This window comes from Ambystoma mexicanum, chromosome 3q, assembly GCF_040938575.1.
Source record: "Ambystoma mexicanum isolate Mex_15411 chromosome 3q, UKY_AmexF1_1, whole genome shotgun sequence".
Classification (NCBI taxonomy): domain Eukaryota; kingdom Metazoa; phylum Chordata; class Amphibia; order Caudata; family Ambystomatidae; genus Ambystoma; species Ambystoma mexicanum.
Genome location: NC_090926.1, coordinates 1,293,388,076 through 1,293,411,495, shown reverse-complemented (window position 1 = coordinate 1,293,411,495; position 23,420 = coordinate 1,293,388,076). Strand labels below are relative to the sequence as shown.

Sequence of the window (23,420 nt, the reverse complement as noted above, 5' to 3'; positions counted from 1 at the left end):
AAATAATCTGTGCTCCCCTGGATGTTGGTGTTCTCATGGTCTTAATTGCAACCATAAACTCTCCCTTTGGTCTAAAGCCCTTCCTGGCTATGCTATGACAAAGGTATTCCACTTCATCCCTTCATCCCTCCTGAAAGTACACTTTTCCTTCCCTCTCTCTCAAGATCCCGAAGACTGTTTGCGACAGTATCTATTCAAAGTTTCCAGGGAAAAGGCCGCCAGCGGGTGACATTTCCCCAAATGTACACTACCACGAAACAAAAGCGCGTTCCCCAACTATTCTAGAACTGGAGTTAGGATGGTAAATAAGGCCCGTCCTAGAATATGTGGGGGAAGGGTTGAAGGGGGGCAGTGATAAAGAAATGGCCTAGCTGGTGACTTTTTCCCAGGGGGCCTTTTCACATAGAACCTTTGCAGCGCCATATCATGCTGGACCCTATTTCTTGCACATCTTGAAAGTAATGAACATTGCGGACACCACTGAATACTATGTACAAATCAATGCTGCAGGCAGCAACTCAAAAGGTATTTGCCTGTACTGGAAAACACCTTCATTGGAGACAAAAGCCAGCAGAGTTCAAGCCTGTGGGTGGAGGTCTACCTAATGGTAGACAGATGCCAAATCTATCTTCATTTTTCCACGTACCATGAGTAAAAAAGAAAACAGTCCTCGGTCTTACAGTTGTATGTTTATGTAAACAAAAACTAAGATGGCAGTGCAAATGGTGGACTCCACCTGTCACCTTCACTGGGTCTTATAAAGTCCGTAGTCACAGCATCCGACCCCCATCTACCAGGAATGAATGAATGAATGAATGAATGCAGGACAGTCCCTCATTAAGGAGGCGTCCCTAATGGACCGCATGAGCCACCGTGTCCGAGACTGCAGGCGGATCCAATTACATAGGAAGAGACTGAGTGCTTCATTAGCCTGGACTAGAAGCCATTGGATACATCTAAGGTCTACAAGGATTGTCTGCTGCCTAAAATACAGCGCTCATCTGTAGAAAGCAGTGCCTAAACAACCAGCCCAGGGGCACTCTCTGTTCACCAACAGCACCCAGAGGTTCCAGAAGGGATGCTCCCCATCGCGTGCCGAGCCATCCGGAGGTTACATCGCTGGTACACCAGTGTGCATAGATTGTGGACAGACACAAAGCATATAAACCATTTCAGCCATGCAGCAGGCAGTACTGCAGTCTGCTCCAAGGAACAGGCGAGGAATGGAAGTAAACAGCAGACAGGCAGCACATGTACCCAGTCAAGGCCAGAGGGGATATGCCAGAAACGGTGCATTGTGCGCCAGGTTCCAGTGCGCAATGCTACCCTGCACTTCAGAGGCAGCTGTGTCTTGCAAGGGAGCAGCGGACACCAGTACACTGGAGATTGCAGTGACCAGCACGCAATCCTGCAACGAGCAGGTGCAGGGATGGGCAGCAGGTTCTGGGAATGCAGTGCAATACTCTGCTACAGGGCACAACCGTGTTTAGCTCCTCCTCAGTGGTTGAAGATACAAGTCTGTACGCCCCCCCAGAAGCACGGAATACCCTGTAGGTTTCTTGGGATTGTGTGCACAGGCTGCTCAATGCATCTATTGGTGGGACCGTTATTTTTTTCTCTTTACCTCGCATTGCAACTCCCAGAGTCATGGGATTCCTTGCTGGCGTCGCCAGATTCGCAGCGCACACCACACTGTGCACCCATACAAGTAAACTTTGGGTGTTCACGTGCACTGAGCCAGGTCCTCTGGAGAGGGCATGAAATGCCTCTCATAACCAGACATGATGGGTGGGTGCCACTCTACCGGGGCAGGGCTTGCGGGCACTGCCTTTGCATTGCCCATCCAGGATGGATGTTGATTTAGGGAGGGTGATAAGCCCCCAATAGCCTCCTTATTCTTCTCTGTGCCATGGTGCACTTCAGTAGCAGGGGGGTCAGAGGGCAGGATTTCCATCTCCTCAACCTCGGTGATGGGGTGCTCCTCTAGTGCCCCGTGCGGGTCTGGGATCCACTGCCTTGAACTCGACTCTTCGTCCATGTCCTGAGGAGAAAGGAACCAGAAAAAGGATTAAAGCCAAACAGGTGTCACTTGCTCTGAGCCAAGCCAACTCTTGCTCCTAGCAGAGATTCACATACCTCTTTCAGCTCGGAGCCAAGGCAACCCTTACTCCTAGCAGAGATTCACATACCTCTCTCGGATCCGAGCCAAGCCAACCCTTACTCCTAACAGAGATTCACATACCTCCTCTCTCAGCTCTGAGCCAAGGCAACCCTTACTCCTAGCAGAGATTCACATACCTCTCTCGGATCCGGGCCAAGCCAACCCTTACTCCTAGCAGAGATTCACACACCTCTCTCAGCTCCGAGCCACGCCAACCCTTACTCCTAGCAGAGATTCACATACCTCTCTCAGCTCCGAGCCAAGCCAACCCTTACTCCTAGCAGATTCACATACCTCTCTCAGCTCTGAGCCAAGCCAACCCTTACTCCTAGCAGAGATTCACATACCTCTCTCCGCTCCGAGCTAAGCCAACCCTTACTCCTAACAGAGATTCACATACCTCCTCTCTCAGCTCTGAGCCAAGCCAACTCTTGCTCCTAGCAGAGATTCACATACCTCTCTCAGCTCTGAGCCAAGGCAACCCTTACTCCTAGCAGAGATTCACATACCTCCTCTCTCAGCTCTGAGCCAAGGCAACCCTTACTCCTAGCAGAGATTCACATACCTCTCTCAGCTCCGAGCTAAGCCAACCCTTACTCCTAACAGAGATTCACATACCTCCTCTCTCAGCTCTGAGCCAAGCCAACTCTTTCTCCTAGCAGAGATTCACATACCTCTCTCAGCTCCGAGCCACGCCAACCCTTACTCCTAGCAGAGATTCACATACCTCTCTCAGCTCCGAGCCAAGCCAACCCTTACTCCTAGCAGATTCACATACCTCTCTCAGCTCTGAGCCAAGCCAACCCTTACTCCTAGCAGAGATTCACATACCTCTCTCAGCTCCGAGCTAAGCCAACCCTTACTCCTAACAGAGATTCACATACCTCCTCTCTCAGCTCTGAGCCAAGCCAACTCTTTCTCCTAGCAGAGATTCACATACCTCTCTCAGCTCCGAGCCAAGCCAACCCTTACTCCTAGCAGAGATTCACATACCTCTCTCAGCTCCGAGCCAAGCCAACCCTTACTCCTAGCAGATTCACATACCTCTCTCAGCTCTGAGCCAAGCCAACCCTTACTCCTAGCAGAGATTCACATACCTCTCTCAGCTCCGAGCTAAGCCAACCCTTACTCCTAACAGAGATTCACATACCTCCTCTCTCAGCTCTGAGCCAAGCCAACTCTTGCTCCTAGCAGAGATTCACATACCTCTCTCAGCTCTGAGCCAAGGCAATCCTTACTCCTAGCAGAGATTCACATACCTCCTCTCTCAGCTCTGAGCCAAGGCAACCCTTACTCCTAGCAGAGATTCACATACCTCTCTCGGATCCGAGCCAAGCCAACCCTTACTCCTAGCAGATTCACATACCTCTCTCAGCTCTGAGCCAAGCCAACCCTTACTCCTAGCAGATTCACATACCTCTCTCAGCTCTGAGCCAAGCCAACCCTTACTCCTAGCAGAGATTCACATACCTCTCTCAGCTCCGAGCTAAGCCAACCCTTACTCCTAACAGAGATTCACATACCTCCTCTCTCAGCTCTGAGCCAAGCCAACTCTTTCTCCTAGCAGAGATTCACATACCTCTCTCAGCTCCGAGCCAAGCCAACCCTTACTCCTAGCAGAGATTCACATACCTCTCTCAGCTCCGAGCCAAGCCAACCCTTACTCCTAGCAGATTCACATACCTCTCTCAGCTCTGAGCCAAGCCAACCCTTACTCCTAGCAGAGATTCACATACCTCTCTCAGCTCCGAGCTAAGCCAACCCTTACTCCTAACAGAGATTCACATACCTCCTCTCTCAGCTCTGAGCCAAGCCAACTCTTGCTCCTAGCAGAGATTCACATACCTCTCTCAGCTCTGAGCCAAGGCAATCCTTACTCCTAGCAGAGATTCACATACCTCCTCTCTCAGCTCTGAGCCAAGGCAACCCTTACTCCTAGCAGAGATTCACATACCTCTCTCGGATCCGAGCCAAGCCAACCCTTACTCCTAGCAGAGATTCACATACCTCTCTCAGCTCCGAGCCAAGCCAACCCTTACTCCTAGCAGATTCACATACCTCTCTCAGCTCTGAGCCAAGCCAACCCTTACTCCTAGCAGAGATTCACATACCTCTCTCCGCTCCGAGCTAAGCCAACCCTTACTCCTAACAGAGATTCACATACCTCCTCTCTCAGCTCTGAGCCAAGCCAACTCTTGCTCCTAGCAGAGATTCACATACCTCTCTCAGCTCTGAGCCAAGGCAACCCTTACTCCTAGCAGAGATTCACATACCTCCTCTCTCAGCTCTGAGCCAAGGCAACCCTTACTCCTAGCAGAGATTCACATACCTCTCTCGGATCCGAGCCAAGCCAACCCTTACTCCTAGCAGAGATTCACATACCTCTCTCGGATCCGAGCCAAGCCAACCCTTACTCCTAGCAGAGATTCACATACCTCTCTCGGATCCGAGCCAAGCCAACCCTTACTCCTAAAAGAGATTCACATACCTCCTCTCTCAGCTCTGAGCCAAGGCAACCCTTACTCCTAGCAGAGATTCACATACCTCTCTCGGATCCGAGCCAAGCCAACCCTTACTCCTAGCAGAGATTCACATACCTCTCTCGGATCCGAGCCAAGCCAACCCTTACTCCTAGCAGAGATTCACATACCTCTCAGCTGAGCCAAGCCAACCCTTAATCCTAGCAGATTCACATACCTCTCTCAGCTCTGAGCCACACCAACTCTTACTCCTAGCAGAGATTCACATACCTCTCTCAGCTCTGAGCCAAGGCAACCCTTACTCCTAGCAGAGATTCACATACCTCTCTCAGCTCTGAGCCACACCAACTCTTACTCCTAGCAGAGATTCACATACCTCTCTCAGCTCTGAGCCAAGCCAACTCTTACTCCTAGCAGAGATTCACATACCTCTCTCAGCTCTGAGCCACACCAACCCTTACTCCTAGCAGAGATTCACATACCTCTCTCGGATCCGAGCCAAGCCAACCCTTACTCCTAGCAGAGATTCACATACCTCTCTCAGCTCTGAGCCACACCAACTCTTACTCCTAGCAGAGATTCACATACCTCTCAGCTGAGCCAAGCCGACCCTTAATCCTAGCAGAGATTCACATACCTATCTCAGCCCCGAGCCAAGCCAACCCTTACTCCTAACAGAGATTCACATACCTCTCTCAGCTATGAGCCAAGCCAACCCTTACTCCTGGCAGAGACTCACATACCTCTCTCGGATCAGAGTCAAGCCAACCCTTACTCCTAGCAGAGATGTACATACACCTCTCAGCGCTCCAAGCCAACCCTTACTCCTAGCAGAGATGTACATACACCTCTCAGCGCTCCAAGCCAACCCTTACTCCTAGCAGATATTCACATTCCTCTCTCAGTTCCGACTCAAGCCAACCCTTACTCCTAGCAGAGATCCACATACCTCTCTCAGCTCTGAGCCAAGCAAACCCTTACTCCTGGCAGAGATTCACATACCTCTCTCGGATCTGAGCCAACCCTTACTCCTAGCAGAGATGTACATACACCTCTCAGCGCTGCAAACCAAGCCCAAGCCAAAGCTTACTCCTAGCAGATATTCACACACCTCTCTCAACTCTGAGCCAAGCCAACCCTTACCCCTAGCAGAGATTTGCATACCTCTCTCAGCTATGAGCCAAGCCAACCCTTACTCCTAGCAGAGATTTGCATACCTCTCTCAGCTATGAGCCAAGCCAACCCTTACTCCTGGCAGAGATGTACATACACCTCTCAGCGCTCCAAGCCAACCCTTACTCCTAGCAGAGATGTACATACACCTCTCAGCGCTCCAAGCCAACCCTTACTCCTAGCAGATATTCACATACCATTCTCAGTTCCGAGCCAAGCCAACCCTTACTCCTAGCAGAGATCCACATACCTCTCTCAGCTCGGAGCCAAGCAAACCCTTACTCCTGGCAGAGATTCACATAACTCTCTCGGATCTGAGCCAAGCCAACCCTTACTCCTAGCAGAGATGTACATACACCTCTCAGCGCTGCAAACCAAGCAAACCCTTACTCCTAGCAGATATTCACACACCTCTCTCAACTCTGAGCCGAGCCAACCCTTACTCCTAGCAGAGATTTGCATACCTCTCTCAGCTCTGAGCCAAGAAAACCCTTACTCCTAGCAGAGATGCACATACCTCAGCCCTGTGCCAAGCCAACCCTTACTCCTAGCAGATTCACATACCTCTCTCAGCTCTGAGCCAAGCCAACCCTTACTCCTAGCAGAGATGCACATACCTCTCTCAGCTCCGAGCTAAGCCAACCCTTACTCCTAACAGAGATTCACATACCTCCTCTCTCAGCTCTGAGCCAAGCCAACTCTTTCTCCTAGCAGAGATTCACATACCTCTCTCAGCTCCGAGCCAAGCCAACCCTTACTCCTAGCAGAGATTCACATACCTCTCTCAGCTCCGAGCCAAGCCAACCCTTACTCCTAGCAGATTCACATACCTCTCTCAGCTCTGAGCCAAGCCAACCCTTACTCCTAGCAGAGATTCACATACCTCTCTCAGCTCCGAGCTAAGCCAACCCTTACTCCTAACAGAGATCCACATACCTCCTCTCTCAGCTCTGAGCCAAGCCAACTCTTGCTCCTAGCAGAGATTCACATACCTCTCTCAGCTCTGAGCCAAGGCAATCCTTACTCCTAGCAGAGATTCACATACCTCCTCTCTCAGCTCTGAGCCAAGGCAACCCTTACTCCTAGCAGAGATTCACATACCTCTCTCGGATCCGAGCCAAGCCAACCCTTACTCCTAGCAGATTCACATACCTCTCTCAGCTCTGAGCCAAGCCAACCCTTACTCCTAGCAGAGATTCACATACCTCTCTCAGCTCCGAGCTAAGCCAACCCTTACTCCTAACAGAGATTCACATACCTCCTCTCTCAGCTCTGAGCCAAGCCAACTCTTGCTCCTAGCAGATTCACATACCTCTCTCAGCTCTGAGCCAAGGCAATCCTTACTCCTAGCAGAGATTCACATACCTCCTCTCTCAGCTCTGAGCCAAGGCAACCCTTACTCCTAGCAGAGATTCACATACCTCTCTCGGATCCGAGCCAAGCCAACCCTTACTCCTAGCAGAGATTCACATACCTCTCTCAGCTCCGAGCCAAGCCAACCCTTACTCCTAGCAGATTCACATACCTCTCTCAGCTCTGAGCCAAGCCAACCCTTACTCCTAGCAGAGATTCACATACCTCTCTCAGCTCCGAGCTAAGCCAACCCTTACTCCTAACAGAGATTCACATACCTCCTCTCTCAGCTCTGAGCCAAGCCAACTCTTTCTCCTAGCAGAGATTCACATACCTCTCTCAGCTCCGAGCCAAGCCAACCCTTACTCCTAGCAGAGATTCACATACCTCTCTCAGCTCCGAGCCAAGCCAACCCTTACTCCTAGCAGATTCACATACCTCTCTCAGCTCTGAGCCAAGCCAACCCTTACTCCTAGCAGAGATTCACATACCTCTCTCAGCTCCGAGCTAAGCCAACCCTTACTCCTAACAGAGATTCACATACCTCCTCTCTCAGCTCTGAGCCAAGCCAACTCTTGCTCCTAGCAGAGATTCACATACCTCTCTCAGCTCTGAGCCAAGGCAATCCTTACTCCTAGCAGAGATTCACATACCTCCTCTCTCAGCTCTGAGCCAAGGCAACCCTTACTCCTAGCAGAGATTCACATACCTCTCTCGGATCCGAGCCAAGCCAACCCTTACTCCTAGCAGAGATTCACATACCTCTCTCAGCTCCGAGCCAAGCCAACCCTTACTCCTAGCAGATTCACATACCTCTCTCAGCTCTGAGCCAAGCCAACCCTTACTCCTAGCAGAGATTCACATACCTCTCTCAGCTCCGAGCTAAGCCAACCCTTACTCCTAACAGAGATTCACATACCTCCTCTCTCAGCTCTGAGCCAAGCCAACTCTTGCTCCTAGCAGAGATTCACATACCTCTCTCAGCTCTGAGCCAAGGCAACCCTTACTCCTAGCAGAGATTCACATACCTCCTCTCTCAGCTCTGAGCCAAGGCAACCCTTACTCCTAGCAGAGATTCACATACCTCTCTCGGATCCGAGCCAAGCCAACCCTTACTCCTAGCAGAGATTCACATACCTCTCTCGGATCCGAGCCAAGCCAACCCTTACTCCTAGCAGAGATTCACATACCTCTCTCGGATCCGAGCCAAGCCAACCCTTACTCCTAAAAGAGATTCACATACCTCCTCTCTCAGCTCTGAGCCAAGGCAACCCTTACTCCTAGCAGAGATTCACATACCTCTCTCGGATCCGAGCCAAGCCAACCCTTACTCCTAGCAGAGATTCACATACCTCTCTCGGATCCAAGCCAAGCCAACCCTTACTCCTAGCAGAGATTCACATACCTCTCAGCTGAGCCAAGCCAACCCTTAATCCTAGCAGATTCACATACCTCTCTCAGCTCTGAGCCACACCAACTCTTACTCCTAGCAGAGATTCACATACCTCTCAGCTCTGAGCCAAGGCAACCCTTACTCCTAGCAGAGATTCACATACCTCTCTCAGCTCTGAGCCACACCAACTCTTACTCCTAGCAGAGATTCACATACCTCTCTCAGCTCTGAGCCAAGCCAACTCTTACTCCTAGCAGAGATTCACATACCTCTCTCAGCTCTGAGCCACACCAACCCTTACTCCTAGCAGAGATTCACATACCTCTCTCGGATCCGAGCCAAGCCAACCCTTACTCCTAGCAGAGATTCACATACCTCTCTCAGCTCTGAGCCACACCAACTCTTACTCCTAGCAGAGATTCACATACCTCTCAGCTGAGCCAAGCCGACCCTTAATCCTAGCAGAGATTCACATACCTATCTCAGCCCCGAGCCAAGCCAACCCTTACTCCTAACAGAGATTCACATACCTCTCTCAGCTATGAGCCAAGCCAACCCTTACTCCTGGCAGAGACTCACATACCTCTCTCGGATCAGAGTCAAGCCAACCCTTACTCCTAGCAGAGATGTACATACACCTCTCAGCGCTCCAAGCCAACCCTTACTCCTAGCAGAGATGTACATACACCTCTCAGCGCTCCAAGCCAACCCTTACTCCTAGCAGATATTCACATTCCTCTCTCAGTTCCGACTCAAGCCAACCCTTACTCCTAGCAGAGATCCACATACCTCTCTCAGCTCTGAGCCAAGCAAACCCTTACTCCTGGCAGAGATTCACATACCTCTCTCGGATCTGAGCCAAGCCAACCCTTACTCCTAGCAGAGATGTACATACACCTCTCAGCGCTGCAAACCAAGCCAACCCTTACTCCTAGCAGATATTCACACACCTCTCTCAACTCTGAGCCAAGCCAACCCTTACCCCTAGCAGAGATTTGCATACCTCTCTCAGCTATGAGCCAAGCCAACCCTTACTCCTAGCAGAGATTTGCATACCTCTCTCAGCTATGAGCCAAGCCAACCCTTACTCCTGGCAGAGATGTACATACACCTCTCAGCGCTCCAAGCCAACCCTTACTCCTAGCAGAGATGTACATACACCTCTCAGCGCTCCAAGCCAACCCTTACTCCTAGCAGATATTCACATACCATTCTCAGTTCCGAGCCAAGCCAACCCTTACTCCTAGCAGAGATCCACATACCTCTCTCAGCTCGGAGCCAAGCAAACCCTTACTCCTGGCAGAGATTCACATAACTCTCTCGGATCTGAGCCAAGCCAACCCTTACTCCTAGCAGAGATGTACATACACCTCTCAGCGCTGCAAACCAAGCAAACCCTTACTCCTAGCAGATATTCACACACCTCTCTCAACTCTGAGCCGAGCCAACCCTTACTCCTAGCAGAGATTTGCATACCTCTCTCAGCTCTGAGCCAAGAAAACCCTTACTCCTAGCAGAGATGCACATACCTCAGCCCTGTGCCAAGCCAACCCTTACTCCTAGCAGAGATTCACATACCTCTCTCGGATCTGAGCCAAGCCAACCCTTACTCCTAGCAGATATTCACACACCTCTCTCAACTCTGAGCCAAGAAAACCCTTACTCCTAGCAGAGATGCACATACCTCAGCCCTGTGCCAAGCCAACCCTTACTCCTAGCAGAGATTCACATACCTCTCTCTCGGATCTGAGCCAAGCCCACCCTTACTCCTAGCAGATATTCACACACCTCTCTCAACTCTGAGCCAAGCCAACCCTTACTCCTAGCAGAGATGCACATACCTCAGCCCTGTGCCAAGCCAACCCTTACTCCTAGCAGAGATTCACATACCTCTCTCGAATCTGAGCCAAGCCAACCCTTACTCCTAGCAGATATTCACACACCTCTCTCAACTCTGAGCCAAGCCAACCCTTACTCCTAGCAGAGATGCACATACCTCAGCCCTGTGCCAAGCCAACCCTTACTCCTAGCAGAGATTCACATACCTCTCTCAGCTCTGAGCCAAGCCAACTCTTACTCCTCGCAGAGATTCACATACCTCTCTCAGCTCTGAGCCAAGGCAACCCTTACTCCTAGCAGAGATTCACATACCTCTCTCAGCTCTGAGCCACACCAACTCTTACTCCTAGCAGAGATTCACATACCTCTCAGCTGAGCCAAGCCGACCCTTAATCCTAACAGAGATTCACATACCTCTCTCAGCCCCGAGCCAAGCCAACCCTTACTCCTAACAGAGATTCACATACCTCTCTCAGCTATGAGCCAAGCCAACCCTTACTCCTGGCAGAGACTCACATACCTCTCTCGGATCAGAGTCAAGCCAAACCTTACTCCTAGCAGAGATGTACATACACCTCTCAGCGCTCCAAGCCAACCCTTACTCCTAGCAGATATTCACATACCTCTCAGTTCCGAGCCAAGCCAACCCTTACTCCTAGCAGAGATCCACATACCTCTCTCAGCTCTGAGCCAAGCAAACCCTTACTCCTGGCAGAGATTGACATACCTCTCTCGGATCTGAGCCAAGCCAACCCTTACTCCTAGCAGAGATGTACATACACCTCTCAGCGCTGCAAACCAAGCCAACCCTTACTCCTAGCAGATATTCACACACCTCTCTCAACTCTGAGCCAAGCCAACCCTTACCCCTAGCTGAGATGCACATACCTCTCTCAGCTCTGAGCCAAGCCAACCCTTACTCCTATCAGAGATTTGCATACCTCTCTCAGCTATGAGCCAAGCCAACCCTTACTCCTAGCAGAGATGTACATACACCTCTCAGCGCTCCAAGCCAACCCTTACTCCTAGCAGAGATGCACATACCTCAGCCCTGTGCCAAGCCAACCCTTACTCCTAGCAGAGATTCACATACCTCTCTCGGATCTGAGCCAAGCCAACCCTTACTCCTAGCAGATATTCACACACCTCTCTCAACTCTGAGCCAAGAAAATCCTTACTCCTAGCAGAGATGCACATACCTCAGCCCTGTGCCAAGCCAACCCTTACTCCTGGCAGAGATTCACATACCTCCCTCAGCTCTGAGCCAAGGCAACCCTTACTCCTTGCAGATATTCACACACCTCTCTCAACTCTGAGCCAAGCCAACCCTTACTCCTAGCAGAGATGCACATACCTCAGCCCTGTGCCAAGCCAACCCTTACTCCTAGCAGAGATTCACATACCTCTCTCGGATCTGAGCCAAGCCAACCCTTACTCCTAGCAGATATTCACACACCTCTCTCAACTCTGAGCCAAGCCAACCCTTACCCCTAGCAGAGATTCACATACCTCTCTCGGATATGAGCCAAGCGAACCCTTACTCCTAGCAGAGATGCACATACCTCAGCCCTGTGCCAAGGCAACCCTTACTCCTCGCAGAGATTCACATACCTCTCTCAGCTCTGAGCCAAGCCAACCCTTACTCCTAGCAGAGATTTGCATACCTCTCTCAGCTCTGAGCCAAGAAAACCCTTACTCCTAGCAGAGATGCACATACCTCAGCCCTGTGCCAAGCCAACCCTTACTCCTAGCAGAGATTCACATACCTCTCTCGGATCTGAGCCAAGCCAACCCTTACTCCTAGCAGAAATTCACACACCTCTTTCAACTCTGAGCCAAGAAAACCCTTACTCCTAGCAGAGATGCACATACCTCAGCCCTGTGCCAAGCCAACCCTTACTCCTAGCAGAGATTCACATACCTCCCTCAGCTCTGAGCCAAGGCAACCCTTACTCCTAGCAGATATTCACACACCTCAGCCCTGTGCCAAGGCAACCCTTACTCCTCGCAGAGATTCACATACCTCTCTCGGATCTGAGCCAAGCCAACCCTTACTCCTAGCAGAGATTCACATACCTCTCTCAGCTCTGAGCCAAGCCAACCCTTACTCCTAGCAGAGATTCACATACCCCTCTCAGCTCTGAGCCAAGCCAATCCGTACTCCTAGCAGAGATGCACATACCTCTCTCAGCTCCAAGCCAACCCTTACTCCTAGCAGAGATGCACATACCTCTCTCAGCTCTGAGCCAAGCCAATCCGTACTCCTAGCAGAGATGCACATACCTCTCAGCTCTGAGCCAAGCCAACCCTTACTCCTAGCAGAGATTCACATACCCCTCTCAGCTCTGAGCCAAGCCAATCCGTACTCCTAGCAGAGATGCACATACCTATCTCAGCTCCAAGCCAACTCTTACTTCTAGCAGAGATGCACATACCTTTCCATGAAGCACTTTCCTCCCACCCAATCCTGCAGCATTCCATGCCAAAGGGAAGGCTGTCAAAGCAATGTCTGCTCAAAATGGAGGTACACTTTTACCCACGTAAGCGAGCATTCGATAAAGCCCAACAAAACCAAGAGCAAGTGCACAATCTACTGTATCACAAACCCTTACATTTGAACTTGTCCACAAGTGCGTTTCATGGTCTGGAACTCAAGTGGTGCCTTGACCATGATACACACCATTATCCAGTGGCCAACCACAAAGGAGTTCATGCCCCTGCTCCTACCTTGCGAGCAGGGGCACCAGAAGGCACTGATCTCTACTGAGGCACAGCCCCCTAATAACTAGAACCTCACCCACTGTGCAGTCCCTCCCCCAAAGAGGGGGGTCTGTAAACAGGACAAGGGGTGGAGTAGATAAGGGGGTCTCTGTAAGATCCCTCTTCGACACTGCCCTGTCCATCTGTCCATAGCGGAGGGGTTACTACCACCCCACAAGACAGTATGTGTCCACCAATACAAGTCGTCCTCCGATGCACCTGCCAGACCCAACCACAACAAGAATCTAGGTATGGAGGCCAGACCCATGTACGCAGGGGGAGTAGAATGAGGCTTATATGAGGTCTGCCACGCACCTCAACACGCTACACAGGGAAGCATTTCAAGTGGCCTTGTGCGCAGATATATGTACTGCATGGATCTGGAATTGCATTGTTTCTAACTTCCCTGTGGTGCACACAAAAAGCATACGTGCCGGGCAAGCTGCTAAAATGCAGTTCAGACCACCAACTGCTCATGCGTCCCACTGCACATCTCATCAGCACCTGGTACGATGGAGCAGAGTTCTCAAAATCCCAACCCTCGCCTTGCACATGGATTAGGCAGCAAACAAGCAGAAGAAAACCAACACAAGGGTGGGAATAGCTAAGCCTGGAGTGATGAATCGCAGGATTCAGTCACTCCTCTCCAGGGGGCGGGGGGAGCCTTTCCCTGCGAGGCTAGGGAGGCGAGCCCGCTACACGATACCCTCCCTATGGGTAGAGGCAAGCAGGACCTTACAAGAAAAGACAACCCTCCCGCCGGCCCCCGCCTTGGGGGCAAGGATCCCCGTTGCGATGAGGAACTCCCTAAATCACTAATTTATTATGCATCAATAGCAACTCCTATCCAAAAAAGAAATGTGGAACAAGCGGATGCTTGTTATTGTCATATTGAAAGCTTCACATGAAAAGAAATCCTCGTAGAATACTAAGAAAATCATGCAAGTAATGAAAAATACTCAGACAACAGAGCCGGACGTTGACGATCTGCCGAGGAGTACCCAGCAACGCATCATAAATCAAGGAGGAGTTGTCCCGAAGGAGAAAGATGTCCGGGAGTTTCAAGTCATCTACGAGGAGATCTGAAGGGCACTGGCGTGTAAATGCTAAACGGCGAAGGCCCAAAGCGAGAGACGCCGACGGAAGGAAACCTCAGAAATGGAATCGAATCCGAGGTGTTGACGTGACCAAGAGTGGTGGACTGGGTAGTCCAATAATGACGCCAAGACCACTTACCCGCCAACAACCGAGAGCGGGTACAACGAAGGAGAGAAGGATGCCAAAAAGCAAGAATCCAACCTGACAGACCAAGGAAAGGATCCCGTGCTGACCGCAGGCCCAGTGACGCTACCCAGGAGAGAAAAAGGTAACCGAGAAGGCAGGAGACCTGGGAGGGATACCGAGAAAAACAAAGGAAAACACCATACTCGTCCGAGTGAGGACCGTATGTTAAAATTACCCAAGGGTGGGAATCTATTTGAGAAGACTCATACTCGTGGGAATCTACATGAAAGTACTCATACGTATTGCAGTAAAGAAGGAAAAACGCGGAGGAAGCGAAGAATCATCATATTGATAATCATACTCGTCCTTAGAAAGAAGGAATAGTAGAGAACAAGAATCATTACTAGAAGATGCATACTAGTCCCAGTAAGACTGAGGAGGTGGAGAAAAGTGAGAAGGAAAGTCAGAATCATTACTGGAACACTCACACTCGTCCCAGTAAAACCCAAGGAGTGGAGAAAAGAAAGAATTACTACTGGAAAACTCCCCCTCGTCGCAGTGACACCCTAGAGGTGTAGAAAAGAGAATGATTAACGAAACACTCAATAGTCATCCCAGTACGACCAGAGGTGAAGGTAAGTGAGAATCGTTACTGGAACCCTCATACTCGTCCCAGTAACTATCAAGTGGTGAAGGGGAGTAGGAATAGTTTTGTTAGCTTTTCTACCTGGCCCAGCCGGGAGAAAGAATGGACACGTTTAACAAACAAGGAGAAGAAAAGAACAATATCAAAAGGGGAAGACAAAGTGTCAAGGACACCATAGGGAAAGTCAAGAGACCCATATCTGAACTATATGAACTGGTCAAAGTAGTTGCCAAGAACTAAGTATGAATAAGTTATTAAAGTGAACTTGCTGAAAAGCAGAGCACAGGAGAAGGGAGTCATCCTCCTGTGCCTTTGATAGTGGCAGGGAAAGGTTAGATTTGTTGTGGACAGAGGACAGATCTTCCCTTTTGGACTTTCAGACGTTTGGCGAGCACCCGAGTTAGTTTGTGTTTGGTAGGGAAAACCCATAGCTTAGGGAAAGTTGGGAGTTTTTCCTTCAATAAATAGAAATCCATACAGGAAGATACTAGTCCTTGTCCTTCTGACCTGACAAGACTGGGCAGAAACACGCCCAAGCAAAGAGAAATAAAGCTCGGACATGGCTTTCAAACTAAATACATTTTGTTGTTGACAGTTCCTCAAACTGCCCACTGGGCAAATTGTGTCACTGGCACATGGCATTCTTTATGCCACCACTGTTAAGGGGCAGATTTTGTAGGAAGTGAGATAAGATGATCTCAAACCAACTAACATGTGGCATTCTTTGCAAGGAAATGTTCAGACCTAGAGAAAAGGGAGAGTGTTTTTCAAAAGGAAAACACAGCTGACTGGCCACATTAAAACCCCTAAAGGTAGCGGTGGAAGGCTTGAACTCCTCATAATCAGCAGCATTGATCCGGGATACGTTTGAAGCCACCAGTTTGTAGCCTGTCTGCGTCATTACAGGTGGACACTTGGCACCTGCACATTAGTCCCTCACCAATGCGCCCAGTTGCACGCAAACTGCTACGCCACATCTCCTCTGTAAAGGAACAAAAGCAACCCCAGAAAGAGATCAGCTGACTGACAATGGCCTCTTCCCACTCGAGATAAGTAAACGCCTTACCTTCCGTGCACAGATGAACTGAATCCTACTCCAGGGAGATGGGCGGGATTTCAGGGAAAACCCATACACCCAATCTCCATCCAAGCATTCCATCCCAAGCATGCCACGCCCTCCATCCAAGCATGCCACCCCTCCTTCCAAGCATGCCACCCTGTACATCCAACCTCCACCCAAGCATGCCACCCCGTACATCCAAGCTCCACCCAAGCATGCCACCCCATACATCCAAGCTCCACCCAAGCATGCCACCCCATACATCCAACCTCCATCCAAGCATGCTACCCCATACATCCAACCTCCACCCAAGCATGCCACTCCATACATCAAAGCTCCATCCAAGCATGCCACTCCATACATCAAAGCTCCATCCAAGCATGCCACCCCATACATCCAGCCTCCACCCAAGCATGCCACCCCATACGCCCAATCTCCATCCAAGCATTCCATCCCAAGCATGCCACGCCCTCCATCCAAGCATGCCACTGTGTACATCCAAGCTCCATCAAAGCATGCTACCCCATACATCCAACCTCCACCCAAGCATGCCAACTCCATACATCCAAGCTCCACCCAAGCATGCCACCTCATACATCCAACCTCCACCCTAGCATGCCACTCCATACATCCAAGCTCCATCCAAGCATGCCACCCCCTCCTTCCAAGCATGCCACCCTGTACAACCAACCTCCACCCAAGCATGCCACCCCGTACATCCAAGCTCCACCCAAGCATGCCACCCCATACATCCAAGCTCCACCCAAGCATGCCACCCCATACATCCAAGCATGCCACCCCCTCCTTTCAAGCATGCCACCCTGTACATTCAACCTCCACCCAAGCATGCAAACCCATACATCCAAGCTCCACCCAAGCATGCCACCCCATACATCCAACCTCCACCCAAGCATGCTACCCCATACATTCAACCTCCATTCAAGCCAGACACCTCATACATCCAAGATCAAAGGCCCTTTTCAAGCATACCAACTCACATATCCATGCTCCATTCACACATGTTAACCTATACATCCAAACTCCACCCAAGCATGCCACCCCATACATCCAAGCTCCATCCAAGCATGCCACCCCCTCCTTCCAAGCATGCCACCCTGTACATCCAACCTCCACCCAAGCATGCCACCCCGTACATCCAAGCTCCACCCAAGCATGCCACCCCATACATCCAAGCATGCCACCCCATACATCCAAGCTCCATCCAAGCATGCCACCCCCTCCTTCCAAGCATGCCACCCTGTACATCCAACCTCCACCCAAGCATGCCACCCCATACATCCAAGCATGCCACCCCATACATTAATCTATGTGACTGACACACACACTTCACTCCAAACATGTCAAACTATACATCAAAGCGCCACCCAAACCTGCCTACAAATACTTCCAAAGTCCACATGAAGCTGATCTTTACATTCATTCAGAGTTCAGCTAAGCATGCTTTCACATTCATACAAGCTCCGCGGCAAGCATGCTCCAACAAACATCGAAGCACCACTCCATGCATGCCTGCACATACATCCAATGTCTATGCCAAACACGCCAACCCATACATTAAAGCTCCACGGAACGCATCTTCACACAAATCTAGCTGCACTCTGAACACACCCACTGTGCCACATGCATGCTGATACTTAGTGTATGGAGATTGAGGAAGTGTGTAATCATAGCCAGGCAGAACTGAGCATTCCCACAGAAGGGTGCATAGCCCTGGGAAGGCCACAACTCCTAATGGCAAAAGGACACGTTGAGCAAGAGGTACAGATCCAGACTAACCGGTTACTGAGCAAACCATTACAACAGGGTACATGTATGGGGCTACACAGCGCTAGCTATGCAGAGGAATAAAGTAACGGGGAGGGTCACAAACTCAAATCCACGCCAAGCATGTCTTCACAAACTGGGCCTTGTGCTGGAGTCTGCCAAACCTACATGTAAAGTTACTGATGCAAAGTTCATTCCCTTCCCCCCGACAAACCCTTCTTCCGCTGCTTCAGAAAGGAACGTCCAAAACCCAGTCCAAGTCAAATAATAAGTGGTCTGTTGACTGCAGAAGGAATCCGAGAAGGGCTCGAGCTACGGCTGCTGTTATAAGGGCATACTGGGCCGGAGGGTCGCTACACGGAAGAAGAGGAACCTTTGGGATCTTCTTTAGAAACGATAGGTTTGAAGCGAGGCATGTGCCGAGCAAAAAGAGGCTACTGAAGAAAAAAGCTCTCAAAGACCGGCTCACAAGGTGCCGGCCCTGAAACCAAGCCAACTGGCGACACCAATGGCAAAGCACTCCGAGGGCTTCTTCGGCAGCAGTGTTTGGACAGCCTGCATGGACGCCATGTGTGGGTCAGCAGGGGTAGGTACTGCGGCGACAAACGTTGCTCTGCTTTGCAATCCCAATATGAATTTATTTAAAAGAAAATGTAAATTCTTCTTTTTTGTTTTTTTAAACCGGAGCCGGTATTTCCAGCTACATGGCTGTATTATCACAGCCCCGGTTCCGAACTTCACATAGTCCAGTATCCACAAAAAAAAACAAAGGGGCTATTCCGCGCACATAAAGTCATGCACCCACCCGCGCGACTTGGGGCAAGTTAGAAGCATCAGGTTACGTTATCAACAAAGGGGCGCCCTGTGACAGGAAGCGCCTGAGCACGAGTAGCAGAACTTATGCAGAGACAACGGGGCCCGGCCAGCACGAGCAAACAGCACAGGAACTCGTGCAGGACCCTTGCTATCTGGCGGCGGGGGCGGGGCAGGGCAGGGCAGGGCAGGCAGACTTGACAGGTTTATCGAGTGGCCAGGAATGAGAGGTGATCACAATCGAGGATTAGAGATAGACACGGATACCAGAGAGCAGTGTTTGTGCAACGGTTCCAAGTGGACTATTGACAAAAAAATCCCTGCGCGTATTGTCCAAGTGAAAAAGCATGAAGTGGTGCTGCCTCTGATGGTCTTCTGGTTGGACTTGTGTTGGTCAGGTGCTGTTTCCAGTCTGTGGCCAGACCCTTGGCAAGCACTGGATGTCTGCGCTTTGGGGTTTACGCCTCTTCGAGATGTTCTGTCTGTTTACAGCTTAGCCCGAGTGATGTAGAATAGCCCAGGGTGTTGTGTTGAATGTCTGCTTACATTCACAGTCATTTGGTAATATGGGCCGATACACACTGATATTAACGATACATATGGCGATCCATCCTTGTATGAAATGTATCACATTCTAGTGATATTGTAACCACATTTTTCTTAGTTTACTGAGGAACAATGTTATGTGATGCCACTTCCTGTTTTGTCAAGGGGTGACAGGTCATGTGCCATCACTTCCTGTGATCTGATCAGAGGTCAAGGGTCATTTGGTGTCACTTCCGCTACCCCTGGTATTTTGGTGAAATGACGTCCCTGAGAGCCTGCAGCCTTATCGGCTTCAGTTAGAAGGTTTCTGTGTGGGATCTGTAACAGGTCTGGGTGGGAATCGATCCCCAGCTCCTCTGGGAGGAGGACTCCAGAGAAGATGTTTTTAATTACGGTACATCACCCTCTGCTTTGAGATGTTGCGAGTAAAACATGAATTCCCATCCCTCTAAAACAGATACTTGTGTGTAATCCATTCTTTTTCCTACCTATTAATGAAATTCAAGCATATTTTCTTTACTTTAGACAGTTGCAAAGTAAGGAATCCTGGCTCATTTGGAATGGAGACTGACCGCCTGTAAAGCCTGCATGCCAAGCTTCTATGCGTGATGTGTACACACTGGGGCAAGAAGGCATGGAGTAGCTCGGTCATTGGAAGCTCAAGGTGCAGCTTTCCTCTCTGCCACTGCAAAAGCTCCAAAAACCTTAGTGGTCTCTGTGAAGGCATCATGAAGCAGGCACAAGAGATATAGTTATGGCTACGGAACATGGAGTTGGGAAAAGGCCTATGCTGCCCTATTTGGAGTGGGATTTTACCTAATTAACTCAAACTCAGGAAGTCCAAATCAAATGTTCTGTCTGTGTCCAGATCTATTCTTGCTCTCACATACTGCTTGGATCAAAATGTGTAAGGGGCGAGTCTCAAAATGATATGTGTTCAACAAATGTTCCACTGGCTCGTCGCAGCTCGTGGCTTGAGATGGGGTCCCCTTGCCCAAGCTTTTAGGCACTTCAAAATAACAAGTAGGGTGACCGTCTAAGCCTCTTTTGTCCAACAAAAGGTTCTTCACTTTCCTCAAGACACAGTTCTCAGAAGTTCTCACAATACTTTCAACTGACAAGCAGGGGGCGGGGCCTTTCACCGGGCAAAAATTTAAAAAAGTTCACAAAGCAAACATTCCTTCACTTGGGAACTGGTGTATTCTCCCAAGAGTTCATCAATGTCAAACACAACAAAACTGTTCCTGTTCAGGCTACAGGACAACTTGGCAATCCTAGCTCTCTCTTGGCAAGGCTTGCACTCTCTTGACTCCGGGCAACACTTGCTCTCTCTTGACCCTTGGCAATGCTTGCTCTCTCTTGACTCCAGGCAACACTTGCACTCTCTTGATCCTTGGCAATGCTCTTGACAACTGGCAAAAACGTGCTTTCTTGGCCCTTGGCAATGCTTGCACTCTCTTGGCCCTTGACAATGCTTGAACTCTCTTGACTCTTGGCAATACTTGCTCTCTCCTGGCCCTTGGCAATACTTGCTCTCTCTTGAATCAGGGCAACACTTGCGCACTCTTGACCCTTGGCAATCCTCTTGACTTTTGGCAAAAACGTGCTCCCTTGGTTTGTGCTCTCTTGGCCCTTGGCAATACTTGCTCTCTCTTGGCTTTGGCAATGCTTGAACTTGTTTGACTCTTGGAAACACTTGCTTTCCCTGGGCCCTTGCCAACACTTGCTCTCTCTTGGCCCTTGGCAATGCTTGCACTCTCTTGACTCGTGGCAATACTTGCTCTCTTGACTCCAGGCAACACTTGCTCACTCTTGGCCCTTGGCAATGCTTGCTCTCTCGACTGCGGGCAACACTTGTGCACTCTTGACCCTTGGCAATGCTCCTGACTTCTGCCAAAAACGTGCTCCCTTGGCTTGCGCTCTCTTGGCCCTTGGCAATGCTTGAACTCGTTTGACTCTTGGAAACACTTGCTTTCCCTGGGCCCTTGCCAACACTTGCTCTCTCTTGGCAATGCTTACACGCTCTTGGACTCTTGGCAATACTTTCTCTCTTGACTCCGGGCAACACTTGCTCTCTTCTTGACCCTTGACATTGCTTGCACTCTCTTGGCAAGGCTTGCTCTCTCTTGGCCCTTGGCAATACTTGCGCTTTCTTGACTCCGGGCAACACATGCTCTCTCTTGGCCCTTGGCAATACTTGCGCTTTCTTGTCTCCGGGCAACACATGCTCTCTCTTGACCCTTGGCAATGCTTGCACTCTCTTGGCCCATGGCAATGCTTGTACTTGTTTGATTCCTGGCACACTTGCTTTGCCTGGGCCCTTGGCAATGCTTTGCCCTTTGGTGGTATCTCAGCAGATTTACCGCCAAGATACCACCAAACTTGTAATGAAGCTCTACGACTTTTCCGAGCATGCAGCATTCTGGGCATAAATGTTTTAAACCTTTGAGTTTCCAAAGTTATGGTCCCAGCATGCAGCCTTTGACAGACACACACAGCTTTCTAATGCATTACTGGATTCTGGATGGTAAAGGTGCATTGCGGTCCGGTTGAGAAGTTTTACTCCTTGCCATTTGATCTCATGCCTTCTGGCACTGCAGGCACGATCACAGTCATGCTCTCTTCTCTTGTTGGGTTATCCAGAGTAGTACAAGGATGAGCAGTGGCTAAACCGCCTACTCAGCCCTACACTTCTAAACGGAGCCAGGCTCTAGGAGATTTAACTATTATCAATCCGGTGTCAAGACATTTGACTTGTGTGGTCCTATTGGCGAGTTGGTGTCAAGTCAGTCTGATTTGTGTATTCCCAGTCGGTGAAGTCCACATTCGAGTCTGTGGATAACTTCTAATGGTTCGAGGAGGATGTCGAATCGACAGTGAAACAAATGCTTCTACTGAGTGGAGACGGGCGAGTAGATGGCCATCAGCAGGAGGAGACGGCCGAGTAGATGGCCATCAGCAGGAGGAGACGGCCGAGTAGATGGCCATCAGCAGGAGGAGACGGGCGAGTAGATGGCCATCAGCAGGTGGAGATGGGCGAGTAGATGGCCATCAGCAGGTGGAGATGGGCGAGTAGATGGCCATCAGCAGGTGGAGATGGGCGAGTAGATGGCCATCAGCAGGTGGAGATGGGCGAGTAGATGGCCATCAGCAGGTGGAGATGGGCGAGTAGATGGCCATCAGCAGGTGGAGATGGGCGAGTAGATGGCCATCAGCAGGTGGAGATGGGCGAGTAGATGGCCATCAGCAGGTGGAGACGGGCGAGTAGATGGCCATCAGCAGGTGGAGATGGCAGAGTAGATGGCCATCAGCAGGTGGAGATGGGCGGGTAGATGGCCATCAGCAGGAGGAGACGGGCGAGTAGATGGCCATCACCAGGTGGAGATGGCAGAGTAGATGGCCATCAGCAGGTGGAGACGGGCGAGTAGATGGCCATCACCAGGTGGAGATGGCAGAGTAGATGGCCATCAGCAGGTGGAGATGGCAGAGTAGATGGCTGTCAGCAGGTGGAGATGGCAGAGTAGATGGCCGTCAGCAGGTGGAGATGGGCGAGTAGATGGCCGTCAGCAGGTGGAGATGGCAGAGTAGATGGCCATCAGCAGGTGGAGATGGCAGAGTAGATGGCCATCAGCAGGTGGAGATGGCAGAGTAGATGGCCATCAGCAGGTGGAGATGGGCGGGTAGATGGCCGTCAGCAGGTGGAGATGGGCGAGTAGATGGCCATCAGCAGGAGGAGACGGGCGAGTAGATGGCCATCAGCAGGTGGAGACGGGCGAGTAGATGGCCATCAGCAGGTGGAGATGGGCGAGTACATGGCCATCAGCAGGTGGAGATGGGCGAGTACATGGCCATCAGCAGGTGGAGATGGGCGAGTACATGGCCATCAGCAGGTGGAGATGGGCGAGTACATGGCCATCAGCAGGTGGAGATGGGCGAGTAGATGGCCATCAGCAGGTGGAGATGGGCGAGTAGATGGCCATAAGCAGTTGGAGATGGCAGAGGAGATGGCCATCAGCAGGTGGAGATGGCAGAGTAGATGGCCATCAGCAGGTGGAGATGGCAGAGTAGATGGCCATCAGCAGGTGGAGATGGCAGAGTAGATGGCCATCAGCAGGTGGAGATGGGCGAGTAGATGGCCATCAGCAGGTGGAGAAGGGCAGAGTAGATGGCCATCAGCAGGTGGAGAA

At 50.6% G+C, this 23,420-nt stretch overlaps 1 protein-coding gene across 5 annotated transcripts in view; it reads right to left on the bottom strand.

Moving 5' to 3' along the window:
• Nucleotides 1-670: 670 nt before the first annotated feature.
• IL27RA (interleukin 27 receptor subunit alpha) overlaps nt 671-23,420 on the bottom strand; it is a 420,655-nt gene continuing 397,905 nt past the window's right edge. For all 5 annotated transcript variants that reach the window (XM_069604392.1, XM_069604391.1, XM_069604388.1 and 2 more), the window contains one exon: nt 671-2,041. In XM_069604392.1, the coding sequence (XP_069460493.1) occupies nt 1,724-2,041 (318 nt within the window). In that variant the 3' untranslated portion in view covers nt 671-1,723. The remainder of the gene's footprint in view (nt 2,042-23,420) is intronic.